Source organism: Hetaerina americana, unplaced genomic scaffold (assembly GCF_022747635.1).
Source record: "Hetaerina americana unplaced genomic scaffold, ioHetAmer1.1.p SCAF_2, whole genome shotgun sequence".
Lineage (NCBI taxonomy): Eukaryota > Metazoa > Arthropoda > Insecta > Odonata > Calopterygidae > Hetaerina > Hetaerina americana.
The window spans coordinates 2,836,071-2,858,758 of NW_027286763.1; the positions used below are offsets into that span (position 1 = coordinate 2,836,071).

Consider the following 22,688-nt stretch of genomic DNA (forward strand, 5'->3'; position numbering starts at 1 on the left):
TTATGGACGAAAAGGGTTTGACAAGACAAAAATAATGCATATAATAACATTACAAATGTTTCCAAGAGAGGGACTTGTTAATGGGAGCAGGGGAGATAAATGTAGCATGAATTTATGTAGTGTATATCGGGCTGAAAACTCCTCAAATCTCACAGGAGCTAAATAATATAATTAAAGTGAATGGCTAGCCAATTGGAGAGCCCACACACATACTTACATTAATTTTGTTACCATACCCAGCATAAAAGGGTTTATAACTTGTGGGAAATAATGCCTGGATATCTTTCAAGCAGGATATCTTAAATTCTTCAGGCTTCTTTTCAATCACCTCCCTAAATGAAACAAAATAAAACAATGGATAGGCATAAGCAAAAGCTCAGATTAATATGAAGCAAACTTGTGGATTTGTGAGGACATGGGGGAGGAAGTGCCTGAGCACACTCACACCTCCACAGTATCTCAATGACAGCAGAATGTTTCATACAAATATAAATCTCTCATCTACACAATTTTTGCCCTCATCATTGCTTGCTGATGTTGACAATATTTCTTGGCAATATATTATCTACATCTCGCCTAAACCTGTTGAATACATTACCTGTTGCACTACATATTTACAGTAATAATAAAAATTACATATCAGAATTGCTAGAACCAAGATGTGTAAATAGATATTGCATTGCCATTACCTATGCATGTAGTTATCTCAGTAGCAATTGTAGAAGTAAATATTTTGCATACAAAATCATTCATTTTGAGATGATGAAAAAATGTCTCCAAATTTTGCATTTAAAAAGAGCGAAAAGTCTTGAGAATATTAAAAGTTTTATCTTGTAGCAAAAAATTATTTTCATCTCCACCCAGAGCAACTTTCTATCCTGAGCACATTGGGGTCATCTGCCATGCTGTCGAGAGGGCACTGAAAAATAGGGCACAAAAGCCTGTTCTTACGGAAGTAGTTTTTAGGGGAGGCGACTGACAGCTGAGGTCATCTGTGCCGTTAGGGATGGACAGGAAAGGATGAAGGGTGGAGAGAAACCCAGCTTCGGCATTAGCCCACTCTTAGCAAAGGGTGCCAAGGGCTCCGCAGTTCAACGTCCCATCCGACAGCTGGCGCACTAACTCAAGGGGCTCTCCAGAAAACACCTCAAGGAGGAATCGGGATACCACTGAACAAATATCTGTTGTCTCCAGGATTCAAACCTGGGCCCTCACAGTGGGAAGCCAGTACATTAGCCACCGCACCATCCTGATCCCCTGTTCTTACCAAAGTTTCATTTAATCTGTAATCTGAATCATTGGTTTATTCATCACAACATTTTACGCACAGATATTACCTAAATTTGAAATAGGAACTTGAGTTGAAATGGCACTGAGAACTCATCTTGAAGTTGAAAACTAGATGAGACTGAATAAAAGCCCAAGGTCATAATTTCTAGTAATTTATTACATGAGCAAAGTATGATAAACTTTCAACATCCGTAAGTTTTCCAGGTAGAATACTCACAAGCTGGCTCTGTATGGCACTGATTAATAGTGCTTGCCTTGAATTATAATTAATAGATTACATTCTGCATTTACTTTACATTCCATAAAACTTTGAAAGAGTATGAAACTTATCATTAGATATAAACTCTAATATGGTCACAATTTCATTGAAGATAATAGAGTTTTTGTTCACCAGTTCAATTTTCTATGCATATCCATTTACCCCAACTATTTGAACCAAAACAGAGAAGTGCAGGTAAAAACCAATCAGACAATGGAACCAAAGAAAATGAAATTAACTCATCAATAACTGATATTAAAATAGTGAAAAAAAGTCTAGCCTCTAGCCAGTTAAGTTTTAAGCTGAGAACAAGTGGAGTTTTCAAGAACGAGGATAATTCGAGCAAGAAATGTCAAAATGTCTTACCTGTGAAGGGCACTAATTAAACTGGTGGGATTGAGTAAGAGAGGTCCTTCAGGAAGTGAAAGGTCTCCCTGCTTGATGGACTTGAGGTACTCTCGGGTTATTCTGGCTTGACCTAAAAGGAGACAAATTCAATTTTCCATCAAAAACATTGTAAAACATATTGTTCCATAAGTCTTAATTTGGAAAAAATTGTGATTGCATTGGAAGCAATTTTGCTAATAACAAGTTCACAAGTCCTCCTCCTCCCAACTATCTTACTTTACACACACACATATACCATGCATTTGAACAATACAGGGTTCGTCCGGAAAATAAGTGTACTGACTCCCCGCTCCAGGCGCGCCCAGCACCGCTCTGACGGGCTGCGATTGGAGGGGGGTATGTTGGCAAGCGACGCTGAAAAAGGCAGTCGGCTCTGAGCTGTGGTGTAGTGAGGAGCTCTGTTAACGCGAACCTCCACGCTCGACCCACGTCACGGAACGCGATGCCGAAGTTTTTGGAGCAGCGTTATTCCATCAAATTTGCGGTAAAGCTTGGGAAATCGTCGACCGAAACTGTCGGTATGATTAACCAGGCTTACGGGGAGTCAGCCATGTCCAGAAACATGATCTTTCGGTGGCACAAGATGTTCGTGGAGGGCAGAGAAGAGGTCGACGATGAGTCTTCGAGAGGTTCCCGATGATGCCTTCGCGGGAGCGTTCCAGGAATGGGAACGCTGCTGGAACAAGTGTATCGACTCACAAGGGTCCTATTTTGAGGAATATTAGCTTAAGATATGTAAAAGTGTAATAAATTTTTTTTCCTGAGCTCAGTACACTTATTTTCCGGACGAACCCTGTATATACACCAGGCAAAGGACAACAGTTCATCTTATGGTTTCCCAAAGCATTTTTTATGCATCATTGTCACTCATTAAGAGGTAATATTGCAAAAAAATCAAATTCCCCCAACCAGAGGTGTAACCTAGGGAGAGGAGAGAAAAGCAATTGCACCTCCCCTAGTTGCACATCTTTCTATAAAACTTACATTTATATCTTGGAATTGAATGTAAAATAGTTGACTTCCAACTTTCAGAGGAATAAGGAGGTACACCAAGTGATAAATCCCTCAAGGTCTTCCCTCCAAAATCTCCTCCTTACTCCAGGCAAAAATTATAAATCAAGCCCTATGCATTTAATTAATTTTATCATGTCAAATTATTTTTTCACAGAACTACACAAACCTAAGTATTTTAAGGATTAGTAATTTTAAATTAAAATTAACTCAACAGTCCACAATTCACCAACCGGTAAATCTATGCTCACTCACCTATTGCCCTAGCAGATAAATATAGGAGACGGTAACCATTGTTCTTAATTTTGGTGAACAGCTGTGCCACTCCGCTCTGTGCCCAGTCTTTTCCCACGATGGGGAGGATATGGCCGAGGACATCGGACCTAAAGGAAATGCAAGTGTCACCAAGTATGAATTGAAAATAAACAAAAACTCTTGCATTCATGCCTAACCTAAGTGCACTCACCAGATGTCATTTAGTGGTCTATGCACTCTATAGGTTAGGAATATGTGTACTGATTTTTGTAAAAATTTTAAACATAAATTGCTACCATAAGATATATAGCATTGGCAATATGGGGAAATTGTGGTAATTGTGACAATGATATTTTACCACCAGAGGGTGTGAAATCAATTATAGCAAGGGAAAGAAGTGTGGCACGTTAAATGAATAGAGAAACCCAAGTTCGCCTAATAAACATAAAAAAAGTTTGTGGAAGGTCTAATGTAAGTACATCTGTGAACCTAAGGGGCAACACTGATTCCAAGTTTTCAAAATAAGAGTTTGAATCAATGTAGAGATGACAACAACAGTGGGGTCAAACTTAGAGGCAGGGGTGAGTTAAAGAAGGAAGGGGTCAGGAAATGGCCAGAAATAAACATTTATTCACAATTACTACATGTGCAAATTAATGCCCTTTCATTTAGGAAAATAATTTTCACAAACAATTTTTTTTAAGAAAAATAAGGACAGATATTACTAAAAAACACACGTTATTCGTCAAAAGTGAAAAATGATCCCAATTCCACATAATTTAATCTATAATACATTCGTCTTTATGTCCCTAGTAAGTAGATAAAATGAAATTTCAAATATAATCATGAAATAAGGGTAAAGGGTATTTAGTCATAAAATTAATAGTCATTTTCTGTTGTACTTTTCTATTCATAGCCTATACAGACATTTTGCTCAATCCAAATTGATATTCACACATGATAGATTTGAAAAAGGAACCCATACAGTAAGTGCTGAAGATTTTTTAGAATTTCTAGAGATTATTACTAAATAAAAGAGGGTACATAAATACATTTATTTAAGGCATCACTAAATTTACCACTGGTTTTCCATTCTTAACCACCAAAAATGCACTCTCTTTATTAACAGACTCTAAGCCACGACGGACCCCAAAGAAGGAATGAAGATGGATAACGTTTTCAGCGTCATCTTCACCATATTTCTTCTACGTCTAAATCAATCTTTTATTGTTAACTGCATGGTTTCTTCATTTTTTGACTCTTTCCCTAGCCTGTTTATTTATTTATTTATTTTGTAATGCAGCAGTGCACAATTTTTTATAAAATAGTCTCAATCCAGTTTTTTATTCAAGGCTACCTTAAACTTCCCTTTCACACTAATAATCATGAATGAATTAAAATATTTGTAGGAAGCAATAAATTTATACTGTTATTTGTTGCACGTAAATGAGGATTTAAGGGATCACAAATATTTTTAGTGACTGACTACTCTTCACGTTTGAGGAAAGAGCAACAACATAATGTGAGCCGCTTGTTTCTCATGAGCACCCAGAGGGCCGCCCTCTTTTACATAGAGCTCACATTTGACACGTGGGCATTCAATTTTCTCAGAAGTTCTGTGCATTCATTCTTGACTTCCAATGTATTTTCTGGATGAACTATTTAGGGAAAAGTTTTGTTACAAATTAGAAATAAATATTTACTTTGTAATTGTTCCATCGATGTCACTGACAACTATCTTGTCATCATAGCGCCACCTGTAAATATGGCACTTGCAACGTGTTGTGCCCTGGTAGGCTGTAGTTACACTGAACATGACTTCATTTGCACCTTCTTTAAGCTTCAAACTTTCCTGAAAAAAATTAACACCTTATTTAATTCAAGATTATCAAAATTAAAATTTATTTTCATCAGATGTCATGAGTATTAAGAAGGTAACTTGACAGCAGGGGCAAATGGATCAATATCATAGCAATAAGTATTCATCTAAGACTCAATAATTTCATGATTGAAAATTATAATTGTAACATTTAAGCAAGCATTTGCTTTGTTGCACAAGACCTTATTAAAAATGCACAAGAATCTTAAATGCACTAAGAAAAGTCTAGTTCAAAAAAATAGAAATCATGGCACTTCCATATCTGGGTACACATTCTCACTTTCTCAAACATTGATTGGCGGTAAAAGCTTATTTAAACTTATTCAACAAAAATAGAAACTTTTAACAACTTTATTTCAATTCATCTTCACTCATCAGAATAACTAATGCTATTTTCCACGATACTGATAGTAAACGTCAGGGTTGGAACCAAAAGCATAATTTGATGGTTATTTCTTTTTATCTAAATAATTTTTTTAAACAACATTGATGATATTATTCTTAAAAGCTAACTTGATCCCCGGAGAATTTCTGGTATCCCAACTATATTGGTTCATGCCTTTCTGAGTGATTGTTCCACACATGACAATTATCCCCATCTCAACGTTTGGTGGATCCTAACTCAGGTCATTCAAAATCAATGCCGGTGTCCCACTGGGCTCCTTCCTCGCTCTTGGTCTTGATCATCTACCAGGATGTTTCACTACGACTTCATCAGTGTGATATTAGGCTTATGTCATCAGCGCTGTACACTGATGACATAAGCCTAACATCTGGTAGTAAAACTTACGCTCAGAACAATCTTGTAACGACAGCACACTATAAACATTATGCTCATTTTATGAGGTTTCACTGCAGTTGTTTATATTTTGTGATGTCTATTTATGTGATCTATATGGTGATACCATATGACCCTATGGAATGGAAATATATCATTATTATTAATTGTTTCTCCCAATCAAAAAACAATGCACTTTGTCAAAGGATAATCAAAATGTCATATTATTACCATGCTTTTTCAGCCTTCAAAAATTTTAAGTAGCAAAGGCAAAATTATAGTAAAGCTCATTATAGCTTTATATTTGCAAGCCTCAGATTTGTAATGTTGTCCCAACTTGTAATTATTGCCACTAACTCTACTTTTGTGTCTTTGATTTGATTATTTCATTTTAGAATCTCATCTTTATAAATGTATTACACCTACAAAATTTTATGTCAATATTTTGTTGTCGCCAGTAAATAAATTAATCAATCAATAACCCACAAAAACTTACAATTTGATCTGAGGACAGCCTTAAGGTTTTCCTGTACTTTTCTACTGCCTCAAGGAAGCTCCTCCTTTTTTCCGTAGTGATCCTAATGCTGTGAGATTCTTTGATGACTTGCCTACCTCCATCTGAGTCATCTGACGAGTTGGATCCACTGTAACCTTCACCTTTAATACTACATTAAATAAATAAGAAAAACAATTAAAAATAATTTCATGATATACTTCTTACATTTTATTCAAAATAAAATACTTCTTTGAAATTGCATGCCTAATCAACTTAATTCACAAATCATTTTTTATCCGCTACAAAAGACACTTGGGGATGAATCCCATGAAATGGAACCTTTTCGTAAAAGGGACTTACTCCTTGGTAATATCCAAAAGAGATCCAGGGAAACTAGTCTGGGTAGCAACTCCAGTTTCTGCTCCAGTCCAATCCAAAGCCTCTGATTTCTCTGATTGAACATTTTCAGGAACTTGTGATTCAGTGATTCCTCCAATGCTACCATTGGTTATAGTTTTAATATTAGCACCAGAACTTTCAGTTATAAGAGTTGCAGTCTCCTGTATCACAACTTTACCATCAACCTTGATAAAAAAGTAATCAATTTTGAATAGTTGAACAAGTTTTACAAAGCACATTAACTTCATCATCATGGATCATAGATCAGAGCACACACAGCACTTATGTTTACCCATACATATAATTGGAAAATAAGCAAATATTGACAAAAATGCTTTTCAAATATACCTTCTTGCTTTCACTTCGGCCCCAAGAAAACCACGATGAGTAGCCACGACCCTCTGGCACTTTAGGCTGCTTTTTGTTGGGAATGTATTCACGCATTAAAGCATCCACCATTGTCTAAACAGGGCAGAGCAGGATAAGTATCAATGTAATTACTTAAACAGGGCAGAGCAGGATAAGTATCAATGAAGCATATTAAAAATAAAGAGTCAACTTAAGGCATGACTTCACATTTTTATAAAATTTCAATAAGATTAGCATTAAATTTTATGTTTTCACATATACGTCCAACAGCAAACCAAACTGATAAGCTTGAAACTTTATTAAACAGATTGATTTTTTTACTGGAGAGAAAACACAATCAACAAAAGGCTCCTTTTGACATGGCCAATGAATAAAAAAAAGCCCAACACAAATAGTTAATGCAGAGTTAATCCAGAAATACATTGAAAATATCATTTCAGAACCAAGATTTGCATAGCAATGCCCAGGGTTACATGCTCACAAGTATAGAGGTTTCACTCATTTCCCTCATTAGAATTCGTCCACATGTGAATTGCATTCTTGAGTAGTTTTGAGGGGAGGCGACCGACAGCTAAGGTCATTTGCGCCATAGGGGAAGGACAGGAAAGGATGAAGGGTGGAGATAAACCCGGCGTCGGCATTAGCCTACTCTTTACGAAAGGCGCCAAGGGGTCCGCGGCTTGAATTCTTACCATTTGCCTTCTGTATAAACTAAGTAAAACTGCCTTAGATATTCTACTAACATTGAAAATGGATACAAGTTCGTGAAGTTAATCTATGATGATGATGATTACAACAAAATATGTCAAATTAAATAATATTTAATAACAGATAATCTGGGAGTTATTCAATATAGAGAGGACGATGGATGTTCACTGCGTTTTTATTTAAGGCATGCTTTTACGTATTTCTAATACAGAATGGAGACCCACAATTCTTTCCCCATTAATATCCATCCAACCTTAGCCCCTGATTAGATTCTAAAATATTTTTAAAAAAATTCTCATTCACAATGCAAAAGTTTCAAGCTCTTTAAAAATTTCTAGAAATAGAGGCACTGCTTCCTATGATGAAATGAATATGTCTCAAAAAAACTCCTTGACTGAGAGGATATGTTTACGAAATAAAAACATAAATCCCACATGAGGTAACTGCAGGTGTGTGCATGCATGTGTGATGTGTGTGGGAGAGAGAGAGCATATGAATTTTAAACCAACCGGAGGAAGGGGCTTCTGGAAAATGAGAAGACTGATGATGATAGGGCAAGCCGCACGCCATGGGTAGAACTTCCCTCCCATTCTGACGACCAATGCAGGGTCCTCCAGGAGTTTAGGGTTGGAAACAAGGTCATCATAGGACACCATACCTCGAGTGAAAGTTTCCTCATTTGGGCAGTCAAATTCGGATAGTCCACCACAAAGTGAGAGAGACAAGTCCCCACAAGGCCTAAAGAAAATTATTAAGCAGATTAAAAATGGGTTCCTTAAAGGAATCCAAAATTAAAAAAAAAAAATCACTCAAGTTTGTCGATCAAACTATTAAGTATGGCAGCTGTTCAAAAAATAAATGGAATTTTAATTGAGTCAGAATTTATTTGAAAATCTTATGGATTAAACATCTACGAATGATTCAAAGGAACAGCGGGGCACGCCATGACATAACTTTCAACAGAGTTATTGTGCATTACAATAAAACTTTTTCAGAGTGTAAAACTCATTTGCCTTGACCGGGATTTGAACCCGGATCCCACGCCCTTAGGTAGCCAAGACCCCATAATATTTCGGAGAGTAAGAGGACACCTCAGTAGTTTAGGTCGGATTTTGAGAGACTCCGGTTTGGATCTCAGCCAGGAATTTTTACACTTTGAAATGATTGCATCTATGAATGAGTCAGTCACAACTTGTGGACAAAAAAAAGTGGAATTAGACACTTTCAGAAGAAATATAAAAAAAAAGATTTAGCTTTCAAGTGATCACATTAAATCACCACGGCTGAAATTAATTACTCCCGTTGCTCTCAAAAGGGTGAAAATGTTCCCTCATCAACCGGATTTAGGCATACTAACTTGCTTTCAAAGGCAGACTGTTTAAGATCCTCAAAATCACTATCTAGAGAAGATTTCGGTCCACCTATAGCTCCCTCCACGCTGTGAGGAGACTGCGGAAGAGAGGGCCCATTCCCAGATTCAGCATCCTCTTCCTCATCCTCCTCTCGGCCTAACCTGGAATCATCTGCCGAGAGAAAAGGCAATGATCAGTCATTACATTCTAAACAATCACTAATCCATAAGTGCATAACATTACTTACAAACAATAATAAAGTAAATTTATCATACATATTAATATTATGCTTAAAACTTAAAATTCTGATTGAAATCTCAGTGCTGAATGCCAACATGCACCAAAAAAATGTCTTTCTAGAAGCTAAGAAGGCAAAATATTTTAAAAGCAAATTAGAGTTCCTCCTAGTAAGACGGCTACACTTAAGACACTAAGACAGCTGAGCATGAAAAGGGGTGATGATTTAATTTGGGTGAAAGGTGTGCCAATTATCATTCAGACTTCCAATATTAAGGGTATTCTGGTTTTGACTCTGTGAGCAGCCAGATTTTTCAGTGAAATTTCCTGGAACCTTCACGTTATCCAGAGCATAGGACATTAAAAACTTACACTTATGCCTTTGAATTAAAGTATGCCATTCTAATAAATCTCTATTTTACCTATTCTACATTCTAAACAACCCTATAACATGTGCCCTCCTCCATATAATTCTTGATTATGAATGACATGAATGATTTCACTTCTACAAAAAATGCTACAATAAAACTGCTTTAAGTTAAAGAATAAACTTACCATCATTTAAAAGAAATCTATGAATAATTCACTCAAAATAAATAATTCCAGGAATGAAAAAATGTCCGAGAGAGAGAGAGAGAAATGATGTTGCAAGATAATGCTATCATAGTGCATAGTAAGTATATTTCGATACCTTCACACAATCACTGTAAATGCTTCACTGGTTTTCACAATATTTCCCCAGGAAATTAACAAGTAGCAGAATTTCAGGAACAGAACACTACAACAGATATACATTAGTATTTAATGAAGAGAACCCAACATTGCAAAAAAAATGGTATTTTTCAAGAAAATTTTGCTGAAAACCTCTTCCTTTGGCCACACTTTTAACTTATTAGGCATTCAATGAAAACTCAACATTATCTCCAAAACTGTATCTATTGGAAGCTTAATTCTTTTGCCATTAAGTGGCCCAAGGAACATTTTTTTGGTTAAGTTTTCTCCACATTTATTCTTTATTCAAAATGATTCCTAATATACGTCTTCAGATTTCATCAGGCCTATAGCTTTTCTATTTTAAAATTTCTATACCCCACAAATCAGATAATTTTCTTCTGCTTGTTTTCTTTTCAACTGCCTCTTGTAAACCAATTTCATCATAATGTCTCCTTCCCATAATTGAATTACATGTACTCCCAGTATATTGTCACCTAATCCTTGCTCTCATCCAAGACCATACTTGTAGGCTTTCGAAGTTCTTAGTTCCTGCCATGCTCAATATCTAAGGTTTATGAATAGGTACGCTCCATCACAACAGTTTACCAACCCATTGGCCATGTCAAACCATTGTGCCTGTCAACAAAGTCCCCCTCTGACTCTAGAAAAATTACACAATGGAATTACGGAGCCCTTTTTGGACTGTTCATCACTGATATCTATCACATGTCCAAATTTAATGCATATTCAATAAAAGCTATAAATTTTCTACAGTAAAATATGTATGTATATATTTTGGCATGCATTGTTGTAAAGTTATATGCGTGTACATTTCCGTTGGTGGCCAATTGGAATGAGATATGCTTAAACCTTACGACCTGAGGAATTAAATGAATTTGAATTTTACAATGTTTAATGATACGTAACTGGTCATCATAGCACCCTGGCACTTAATAACTATCAACTGATAAATAAAACTTCTACTATTTATGCATCCATAAATGAACTTCCCGTATACTGCACTGGTCCAAATTGAATAAAATATACACCTTTCTTTGGTTTTTCAATCAGTTATATTAAGAAAACTTGACAATATTATTAGCAGACTTATCTGCTGAAAATAAAATGGAAAATGGCAACTGTAGTTCTATATTCAGGCCCAATTTACATTTCTTTGTCCACTTTAAAGAGTGACAGCCAAAAGTGAAAGACAGAAATTTAGCCTTGAAAAATATTTTCTTTAGTTATCCCTCAAGGGTGTAAAAATAAATTGGCATCAACTTAATGTCCCTATGATAGAGTAACTTAATAACAAATTTAAAAAGTGCTAATTCAATGGCTTTTTAAACTAGTCAAAACTAAGGAACTAGATGTTGAAACCAACCAAGGTTAAACTACAAATAGGTTAAAATCAAGGTAATTTAGATTACAGTATGGTGATCTGTTGTCAGTAAATATTTTTCCCAAGTATCAATAAAACTAATAATAGTAAGCTAAAGATGACTTAATTATATCAAACATCTATTTAAACTACTTCCATCCTGCTAGATTGCAGCATAAATTGAAATAACTACTTCAAAAACCACAAAAATAAAACATACAAGAAAAAAATGTGCACCAACTACCATCTTCATAACCGAAATATTTTATAAAATCCCTATAAAGAGTGGATTAAATACTAAAAATTACAACAACAATTATGCATGTTAATAAAATGTTAGGTCTGACTGAAACAAACATATTCACAGCAGCATGTGGGTCGCTCATGAAAGAATAACCCATGAGTGATATCTAGCTACGACAAATGAGGATATACACAAGTCCTTGGCAACACACAAAGTCTTTCTACCTGCAGCACCACCCTCGGCAGGAGCACGCTGAAACGAAGCCGGGAAGTAGAGAGCAGCAACCTCGGGGTCCAACCGATCCACATCAAGGTCATCAAGGTAAACTCCCACTGCATCCTCTTCGGCCCCACTGCGCCTGTGGCGCCTCAAGCGTTTGCTTCTCTTCATGAAGCTAAACATTCCCCCGAGCATTGACCTCTGTGCCTCTGTCAAGGTGAGCAGACATGAGGTAGGGAAAAGGGAACAAGGTAAACAGGAGTACTCAAAACCTCTTTAATGCTCATTCCCTGCCTCAAATAATCCCAACCAATCAAGTCCAACCATCGCAGTATCTTCATCAAATTGTCACAGAGACGATTATTTTGAAGGAGCAAAATTATTCCAAACGTGGGTTCACTGCTGAAGAGGCTGAAGCCAAATTTTCCTTATACTTAGTCCGTGACATAAAACCTTCTGATCCTGAGACACATAATAGTTTGGCTCATAGATCAAGTTTTAGCTTTTACCAGACTCCTTGAGTCTGATTTTCCCCGGCAAACATGTCAATAGCTGGGAAATTCAAACCAAAAGATTTGATTACCATGTATCAGAGGCTTCTTACAGATTAAGTATATAAATCAGGAGTTTTTATTATCAAGATACAGAAAATATACAGTTCAGTTCAGCATGTATCTTTTCCATCAAGGAGGATACACATTTTTTTAAATATATAAGCAATATAAGGCACCAGGATGTATTTCAGCTGAGGATGAGTAATAAGGTTTTCTTAATTCATTTAAAAGCCTTTTGAGACCTTAGTCCAAAAGTAATGAATGATGCTTATATGAGAGGGTTTTACGGGATGAGATGTAAAGTAGCTCAAATTAAATGAAAGAATCTATAAGAAATAATAATGTTCTTGATCCTTCTATAGCACGTCTTTGGCAATCCATTAAGTACACATAATAAAGTGCAATGTGCTTCCAGTACATTGAAAATAAAGATGCATTAAATAGAGAATTGCACTTAACGCCTGAATTCTGATGGCCAATTCTGCTTTCCAAGCATGAATGCTGATCGATATTTGACATAACATTTCAATCAAACATTTTAGAATAGTTTTCCAAAGTAATAATCCATATCAGCCAAAATAGAAGCTCAACCTAGAGAATTTGCCATGTTTTAAAAAAAAGAATTTTCTCTGTGAAATTTAATTGGGATATTGCAGTGGCTAATGTACTGGCTTCCCATCCTGAGGGCCCGGGTTCTAATCCCAGAGTAGGCAGATATTTTTCAGTGGTATCCCGGTCCCTACTTGAGGTGCTTTGTGGAGGGCACCTTGAGTGAGTACGCCATCCATCGGATGGGACATTAAGCTGCGGACCCCTAGGCACCTTTCGTTAAGAGTAGGCTAATGCTGATGCCAGGTTTCTCTCCACCCTTCATCCTTTCCTATCCATCCCTAATGGCACAAATGACCTCAGCCGATGTCTGTCTCCCTTAATAACTATACTTACTACCCATTATTATACTTACTACTTATACCGTTTACTTTACTGCTTACTACATACACCTACTATAATTACCTATTATTGCATCAATTTGAAAGGTCCAGATAAAAATTTTAAGACTATATTCTGATTAGGGTATGGATTCTGAATATCAAAGGCATAACTTTCTAAATACTGATTTTCTAAATCACAATCTAAATTAGATTGCTCTTAGAATGTCACCTGTGAAAAAATATCAAATGTGAATTGCTAATAATTATGTCCAAGGCAAAGATGGCCTTTACACCTTAGATGGCTATACACCTTTTCCAGATGGTATTTGCAATGCCAAGGATAGCATAGGAGGGAAAAATCACTGTTTAAAATTATCACCCAATAAATTCATTCAGCTCACGTGCTTCTAAAGTTGAGCACTCACTCTTAACAATTACATATGCACAGCAAATGGCCAGCTATTTAGGACTGGGGTCATTTTCCACGGAAAGACTTCAACATTCCTTGGCCCAGCATCCATTTTCCCTGCATTGTTTGACTTTATCCCGACAACCTTCTCTCTTCCCCTAATATACTTACTCCTATTACGCCCCTATTACGCAAATTGAATTTTTCCCATGCATCACCAAATCCGCATTCCAAAAGTCATCCATAATAGAAATTTCATTTGCATATTATTATTATTTTAAGGTAATCTACCATTTAGGGTCGTTTTTGGATGGGCACAACAACCAAATAAATACTTTGTGATTCCTAACAAAGCACAATCCAGCAACCTTTGCATTTGCGTATGCTATTTGAAATAATAATGAATAGTAGGAAATAATGGACCCAGCAACAAAGAATTCGATATCCTCACGCTTTGGATTTAAAATGGTCACCTACAGAGAAAACAGTCATTATCACATTTCCTACACTATTTCCATCTTTGGTTCAAACGATCTTCTGATTTGACCTCACTGAGAATGACAAGGCAGGAGCCAAGGAGACTTTTTCCCTCATGAATCCTTCTCACCTTCCATTTCTCTCACATTAAAACAATTATATCACAATATTTCCTTGACTCAATACGCCCATAAATCTGTCTATTAGCTTTAATAGTGTAATTATACTCTCACAAGGAAGGCTATCCAAATGACTATTGTTTTCTGGATGGTTGCATCAGATACATTACATTAAAAAACTTGCACTTATTCACTCTGAATTTGACACTGAAATTAAAACCAAATATATATAAACTCTAAAATGAATCCACAAAGGAATTAAACAATCTTGGTTCAGAATTGAAAGCACAGCATAAACGGCTGGGCTCACAAATGATTACTTCCATTATGGAATAGGCTTTAATTTTTGCCAAGATCAATTTTATCACACAAGAGAAGACACAATTTTCTTGAGTTATTATAAAGATAATCTAACACAAGCACATACAGAAAAAAAGGTATAATGTGCTCAAGGAACAATCATTTTCTGAAACATCACAAAAGCAATATGTACATTGAAAATCCACAAACATTTTCAACCATTAAAACAAAACATTTCATTTTATGTCTTCAGACCACAAAAACAAGTAAATCAAACTAGTCATTTCAACAAAAGTAAAACTAAGTATTTGGTTACATATTTGTTACAAATAAAATGATACAAACAAAGAATATCAATTAAATAATACTTCTTGTTTACCTTTACAAAAATGCAAGCATTACATCAAACTGTAATTTAAAAAAAATGCACCGAAAAATGAATTTCTAGAAGTTTCCTGAACTTCATGAGAAAACATTTACTTTAAGTTCTTCAGTGAAAGGCAAATCTCTTAGAAAGTTTGAATGAAATTTAACTAGCCCAAAAATGTAACCAGCAAAGATAAATATTGTGATATAAAATATTAGGCATAGTATTCCATATTTATGCATAATTTAAAAAATTATCAGTTCGCCCACAATGCTGCTGTTTGGATTTAATATTGTTAATTTGATTTTTTTTACTTTTGAAGAATATTTTGTTAAGAAGTTACTGCAATGCGCAAAGCATTCTGCCATATGATCTTAATTTAATATTGAAAAAAATAAATAAAAGAAGAAAGAGAAATCATTCGGCTTCTTCTCGCATAGAGAAGAAGCCAAATGATTTCAAGAGAAAATTTTCATAGCAGATCACTAAAAAACAAAAAAATAGAGAACAGATCATAGATATAAAAAAATGAATTCAAATGGACTAAGGTATGAATTATTCAAAAGTCATCCTTAACTCTTGCCATGGCTGTGAATATACAACCCGTTACCAACACTGTACCATGTTCTTCACCAGTATAAACATTCATTTTCAGTATAGGATAGGAATAAAATGATTACTGCCACGTAAATGCACCATTAACATAATGCCACGATCATTCTAATCACAGAAACTTCTTTCCGAAAACCATCTCCTGTCAAGTAAAAGTTTTTAAAAGGTTTTTTCGCAGTACATAATAGTTTTCAATAAAAATTTGGGAAGAAAGTGGAAAACACCCACTGCATATGCATCAAAATCAAATAATTTTTAGGAATAATTCCTCAAAAAGTTTAATCAAGTTGAGAAGAAGATATCATAGAAGCATGAAAAGCAAGAATAGATAACATTTACAATATGCTAGCAATGGCATATATTCACAGTCAAGCAAATACTTAGTTGCAAAAGTGAAGACCACATATGCAATCAACCTCTAAAGCCAACAGGTGGACTCGTATGTAATAAGTGTCAATTGTATTGTAAGGCATGTATCCATTAATCAGGATTTTGAATTACCGAGAGAACCATCATATACAAGATCTATTATATGCATTTACCAACCAGCTAAATAAGTCAATTTCCTACATCTACGAAAAACGAAATGGATTATTTGAATGTGTAGTACAACACATTCCAATGGAAAAAGCTACCATTACAATAATTCTCATTTAGTATTCAATTCAATTTTTCCCCCGAGTGATCTGGCGCTATGCCGATGATGTGTCAGCAACTGGCTTTCTATTGCTCTGAAGTAGATGTTTACCAGCAATAATTATTGTCCCAGGATTCTTCTAACCAAATTAAACGTCTTCATTTAAGGTAAGGAGAGGTGTAAGGTGGGCATTTCAAAATCAAATTAGGCAATACATGTTTTTTAGGAAATTGCCAAATTAAAAACATTTAAATTTTCCATAATTTCTCATAATAGTCTTAGGCAGACCAGATAACATATAGAGATAGCATATACCTCTGCACGGAGATGGGATAATGAAACAGTGAGTTTCAGGATGAGCTCTGCATTTAACACTTATAAACGTAAATAACCAAAGGATAATATGTTCTGGGGTTTGTTTCCAAGCAATTCATTGGAAGATCTCAAAGAAATAAATCAATTGTTTTCAAAAATAATAAAATGAATTTTCATGTATTTCATGATAGCACTTGATTTTTTAATGTAAAGGAGAAAAATTTCATTGGTGCTGAACAATGAGCAAATAAATACAATTGATGAATAAACCTAAACCAAAGGAAATCTTAGGAAACTTTCATAATCCATTTTTTCCAAGACGGCATAGTGTAAAAAAAGTCACTAGTCAATAAACCCTGGAGGGTTTCTTGTTCTATGCAACAATTCAAATAACATTCAGAAACAAATATCACTTAGGTTCCACGCACATCAAATCATGCACAATTGGGGCATTCTACGACATTGAATAAGCATGTAAAAACTGAAATAGAGAGCATTCAAATGTTGCACATAAGGTGATGAAAATGAAAGACATGCCAACTGAACTCATCAAGGAAAATAACTCAAAAAACCACACCACAAAGGTAAGAACATGGATCCCAAAGTGAAATTAGATTATGGGTATACGTTTGTCAGCAAAATATGAAAGGAATACAAATTAGATTTTTATAAACAATATTCCATTGCAAAAAGAGCAAATAAAGGATTTGTAGCGATAATTACACTGACGAAAATATTATTACAATTATTGTCTGAAAAACAAATGGCGTCTGGTGAAAGTGCCTACATGAGTTGTGCTGATTTGCCAGACTGAATGGCCATTAGCCATCCATTCAGGCACTTTCTCTTGAATCCATCGTTTAGGAAAATTCCATTTAAACCAAACGTACAGCTAAATCTCTAATTAATTTTCTGGGTTGATATATCATATGAGTAAAATATATTGATTCACAGAAATACCCTGGGGAATTAACCCAATGAAAAATAATCCAATTAAAATGGGCAATGACAATCTAACAATATATTTAAAAGAAAAGTTGATGGCTTATAGATGAAATAGATGATTTATAACATTTATTTTTCAAGACTTTTAATCTATCATTACCATGTACACTAACTTTCACAGCATATGTACATAAATGCATTGAAATGATAACAGTAGCTAAGTACAGCACAGGAAATCAAATTGTGTGAAATGCTATCAGCTTCAACGCCAAATTGCCAAATCAGATGAATATAAAAACTAAGATAGACAACAAAAAGTTTAACATTAAATAGAAACCAATCTTGGGAAGATAGCAAACAACAATAATGAAAAAAAATCAAATTATCAAATGTTTAAAAAAGAAAATGGAATATAAAAATGTATTTAATGAGAAAACATGAGTTTCAGTAGCATTTTGAGATCAAGTAAATGAATAAAAAGAGTAACTTTCTCCATCATCCACCATACTATAAACATAGAGTCATAAAGAGATTTTAATCTCTTCCCGTGCTGACTATATTTGATTTACAAAAAAGTTGACTCATCGACATGGATAGTTGAAGTATATTTTCTACTTGGATGTAAAACGTTTACTTTGGCATATAGTCCATATTATTCTTCATAAATCTCATTAACAGCTTTCAGGTCATGTGTTCATTCATAATTGAAAAATAAATTCATTATAGTAAAGATAAGAAGTTCTTAATTCACTCGCTGCCATTAGAACAGCAAAAATTAAGGAAGTAAATTGGAGCATTACTAAGACGTATTTTGCAAGAATCGATGCACACATATTCCCTATTTTTTTTATGACAACCTTGAGGTTTTTTGCTGACCAAAATGTTTTAAATTTGAAGTCTCTTGACTACTTTGGCATGAAGGAGTAAGTGTAATGATATCCCTAGCATAGGGTTACTACAAAACCTATGCATGTACCGTGACCTCTCGGTATTATCCATTTGGTAACGGATGCATGATGAAGCATGGGTAATTGAAAAACGGATAATCCAAATATGTGGAAAATAAGGTGGTGGTGATATAAATGGCCACACACTTCCCCTTTGCATTACGTGTGATTTATTTGCATTTTTTAAGAGTAGAGAGTGCAATACTCTGAAAGTTACACCAATCACGTGGCCAGGAAGAATAAATGACTGGCTGAGCACAAATATTGACAAAGGATCGCTCATATATGGATTTATATTCGTCATATGATATACCAATTACAATAATGAAGTGTAGGTAGTTGATGACTTGCTAGATGCATGGTAAAAGCTATGTATTTGCTTCTGGCTTAAAGGAGAATATGGATTTCTCAGGGTTAATTGATCCGAGGGAAATGATAATGGGAAAGTATGGTCAACACAAAACTGTTTACATTAAAACACTATTGGCAACTTTTGATTTTGTGAAATAATAAATTTTAAGAAAGCCTGATGCATGTGAAAGTCGTATTTTAAAAAAGTACATCTCAGTTCCAAAGAATCTAATTATATTTAAGATTATAATTTTATTGGAATCTCAAGATACTGGGAAGAGAGAAAAGAATGGATAATCCACACGCAGATATTCAAGAGTTTACTGAATTTTTACGAACAATATTCAAATGAAATGTCAGCATTAACGAAACATGACAAATATGCCGAATGATTCACAATGTCAGGGTCCTTATTGGATGGATACATCCTTTGGATTGGCATGTGCCTGTAGGCACGAGGAGAACTTCCATTCTGATTGCAGGAGATGTTTTTTAACTAACGAAATCAAACAACTGAAAAAGTTCTCAAACATGCATGGAAAGAAGAATTTTGGAAAAAAATTAAATTAAGCATTGGATGTATTAAAGGTTCCCATTTCAAAAAAATTTTGGAATATGAACTTTATAATTTCCTTATCAATTGAAAATGGTTAAATGACCGAGAAAAACTTAAAACAGAAAGAGAAGAGAAAAATATTTAGAAGGAAAAAAATAAGGAGAGAATCAAATCAATAGAACACATTACACAGACTAAATGCTTCAAATTTTCATTAAATATAATTCCAAAGTCAAATTTAAATAGCCTACACCACAATAAGGCAAAACATTTAATTATTCAACTATCTTAGCCTTAAGCAATGAGATATTATAAATGCAATTGCTATAAATAATTAAATCTATCTACTAATTTAAATTTTGCACTCCTTCTCTAGAAATAGGAGTGACGAGAACATTAATATTTTTTGCACCAGACGTGACCCAGAATAAGAGAGTCAGCCCCCATGAACAATGCCCGCAATCCGATACAAAGGCCCTCTCCAAAGAGGAATTCATGCACCACCAGCGCACCATGACTGACCTTCTTGCTCCTTCTTGGAAACAGCAGCCATCTCCAACTCGTCTTCGTCGCTGGAGATGCCCTTTGGCCCCACCTGGTTGGACCCAGCCACGCCCGTTTCAACCCCATCGGCTGTCACCCCTGAACTGGACCCTGAGATGGAGAGGCGCGCCGAGGGCAACGGGGAGGGCAATTCGCCCCACTTCCACGAGGGACGCTGCTCCTTGGTTGCCCCCAGTGCTGACCGGTCAGCCAACACCCCCACCAGCTCCCCGTCACTCTCCGTCTGGATGCCAATGCTGTGGCGCTGTTGGACTTCAAATTCCGTGTCCGATCGGATGGGTGATCCTGATCGAGAGTTGGGACGACTGCCATCGGAAGAGAAGAGAAATTTTAAATGGCCCTCTTTAACAAAGCAAATGGAAATGCTATCACTGGATGATATAGCAAAAGTCAATACTCGAGGCAAAAAAATCTCAAAGCATGGAATATTTGTTCCCAACACATTACAGCTGAAAGAATGTAGTTTCTACCGATGATTCCAACATCAGCAACAGTTCCCAGTTATTGCTATTTCGCTTCCCTAAAGATCATATAATTTCCCTTTTAATGAATCAAATTGAATTCCATATCAAGTCATTCTAAGCACAAACTTTTATTACACATCACAGTCATTTCACGACAATATACAGGGAAGACCAATCCCACCAAACGCCATCACTCACTCACCCCCCCTCTCGCCAACCAACCAACCACACTCGGGTCCGTTTTTACTACGCCCTCTTCATTATCATATGCCATTAAATTTTGAATGAATTCCATATTATATTTTTAAATCAATGCAAATTGAATGAAGAGTGCTTAATAAAGAGTGATCACATTTTGCATTATTTGTTGTGCAAGAATTTAATTTTATATCTATATTGTACGGTAATGAGTAAATATGCCATACAAATTTCATTGATTATACCCTATAATTGCATCAGTATTAGCCATTGCGATTTGAAACATGTTCAGTTTGCCTACTGCAATGGTGGAGGCAGAATGCGATGGTGCATTGATATTGTGCTTCTGACTGAACAAGTCATCACACAAAGCATATCTAATGCTGCAAGAAGGTTATGGAGAATCTGTCCCTCCCCACATCACAACCAGAAGAAGATTTAACATGCTTTAAAAGTGTAGACAAGTTCAAAGAAAGGTGGTCACTCAGTTACTAAAGGAAACATAAACATTAGCTATATTCCACAAGCAGTATCATCTTATTGGAAGATACACAATAATAATGGAGGTTATGCCTGTGTTGCAATACAATCCGATAAATGATAAAGATTATTGCACAACCAATACAACAATTTTCAATCATATTTTCCTTTACCTTCAACCCACCAAAAATCATAACACTGCAGTTTGCATCATGGCCCTCTGCTGTGGGCAAAACAGATGACTTATGTCTTTCTATTCTACGCAGTATGCTTGGGGAGTCAATTTAAAAATCCCTTTTGTCCATATACGTCAGGAGTATGGACACAAAGACAAACATAAGATAATGGCTCCATCAACATGAGTGAGCAGCAAAAAAGAGCAGCCTTTCGCTCATTTTTATTAAAACCACCAGATGAAATTCTTCATGATTGGCACTTGATATGACTTCTATTTAAAGCCATGCCTCCGACATTTTACTTAAAAATTCCATTCCACCTTCAAATTTCTCCACTTCTATAAAAGTAAACATATTAAGGGCAGTTGAAAGCAGCCGATACTGGTATTATTATCTCTTTTACTATTAGAAATGTAAAAACTGGTCTAGTGAAAAATATGCCGGTGCCTCTGGACAAAGAACAATTCAATGCAAATATTCTTAAACCAGAGTGCTTTCTTCTCACCATCGATCAAATCCTCCTCATTCCACTCCTAATCATTCACGTGGACTCAAGCAAGAAGTCCTGCACTTCTTGAGGAAACATCTGATCAGACACTCATCTGAGAGCTTCAATTCCTCGAAGGTAGTTTAACAATATTAATTCTATAATGGACCAAGTAAGTTCAAATAAAAATGGGAATTAATTTGATGAACAAAGTTTGCACTTCTCAAATTAATAAATGATACCATGATATGATTGTTTGAAGCATTGCAATTCTAAATTACACACGAGCTACATGATACTGAGTGAAATTCCAAGATATGAAAAGGGATTGAGACCTTGCGGATGTTAAGTCCAACCCAAATACCATTTTGGTCTGCAAAGGTTTGATTCACTTCAATGCCTCCAAACCTGTACTTCCAATTTTTAGCCACATTCTTTCATGTTGCTTTTTCCTAAAAGCTTTTCAAAAGGGGTTGAATGGTCAATGAGAAAATTAATATTAAGAAGTTCAAATTAAAACCAAGATAAGGGATGATCACGTAATTAACACCTGAACACGTTGCATTCGGTGTGGTTGCCACCCTCTCGCTCCCTTCCCCCAACGATGACTTTGGATTTGCCGCTATACTGCCGCTCTTAACTGACCAAGCATCTTCACATTCCATAATCATCCATTTCTTTCCGATATCTCCCAATCACCCATATTTCCCCGCCGTCTGAGTGGCGCTCCACCTTGCCATTTCAACAAGACAGCGACCTTCCTTTCAACTTCAAACCAAAGCGCCAAAGTTATGGGAGC

The 22,688-nt window shown here is 35.6% G+C and overlaps 1 protein-coding gene across 7 annotated transcripts in view; it reads right to left on the bottom strand.

Moving 5' to 3' along the window:
• The window catches only part of Lpin (phosphatidate phosphatase LPIN), a 108,543-nt gene that overhangs the window by 12,242 nt on the left and 73,613 nt on the right, over positions 1-22,688 (bottom strand). For 6 of the 7 annotated variants that reach the window (XR_011700650.1, XM_071584841.1, XM_071584844.1 and 3 more), the window contains exons 4-14: positions 20,043-20,389; positions 12,005-12,208; positions 9,210-9,375; positions 8,362-8,590; positions 7,124-7,237; positions 6,737-6,960; positions 6,377-6,545; positions 4,927-5,075; positions 3,224-3,351; positions 1,916-2,027; positions 218-332 (exon numbers count right to left, since the gene is read on the bottom strand). Coding sequence is in view for 6 of the 7 variants with exons in the window: in XM_071584841.1 (XP_071440942.1) it covers positions 218-332; positions 1,916-2,027; positions 3,224-3,351; positions 4,927-5,075; positions 6,377-6,545; positions 6,737-6,960; positions 7,124-7,237; positions 8,362-8,590; positions 9,210-9,375; positions 12,005-12,208; positions 20,043-20,389 (1,957 nt within the window). In the remaining variant the exon portion in view is untranslated. The remainder of the gene's footprint in view (positions 1-217; positions 333-1,915; positions 2,028-3,223; positions 3,352-4,926; positions 5,076-6,376; positions 6,546-6,736; positions 6,961-7,123; positions 7,238-8,361; positions 8,591-9,209; positions 9,376-12,004; positions 12,209-20,042; positions 20,390-22,688) is intronic. The other variant, XM_071584846.1, reaches the window with a different exon arrangement.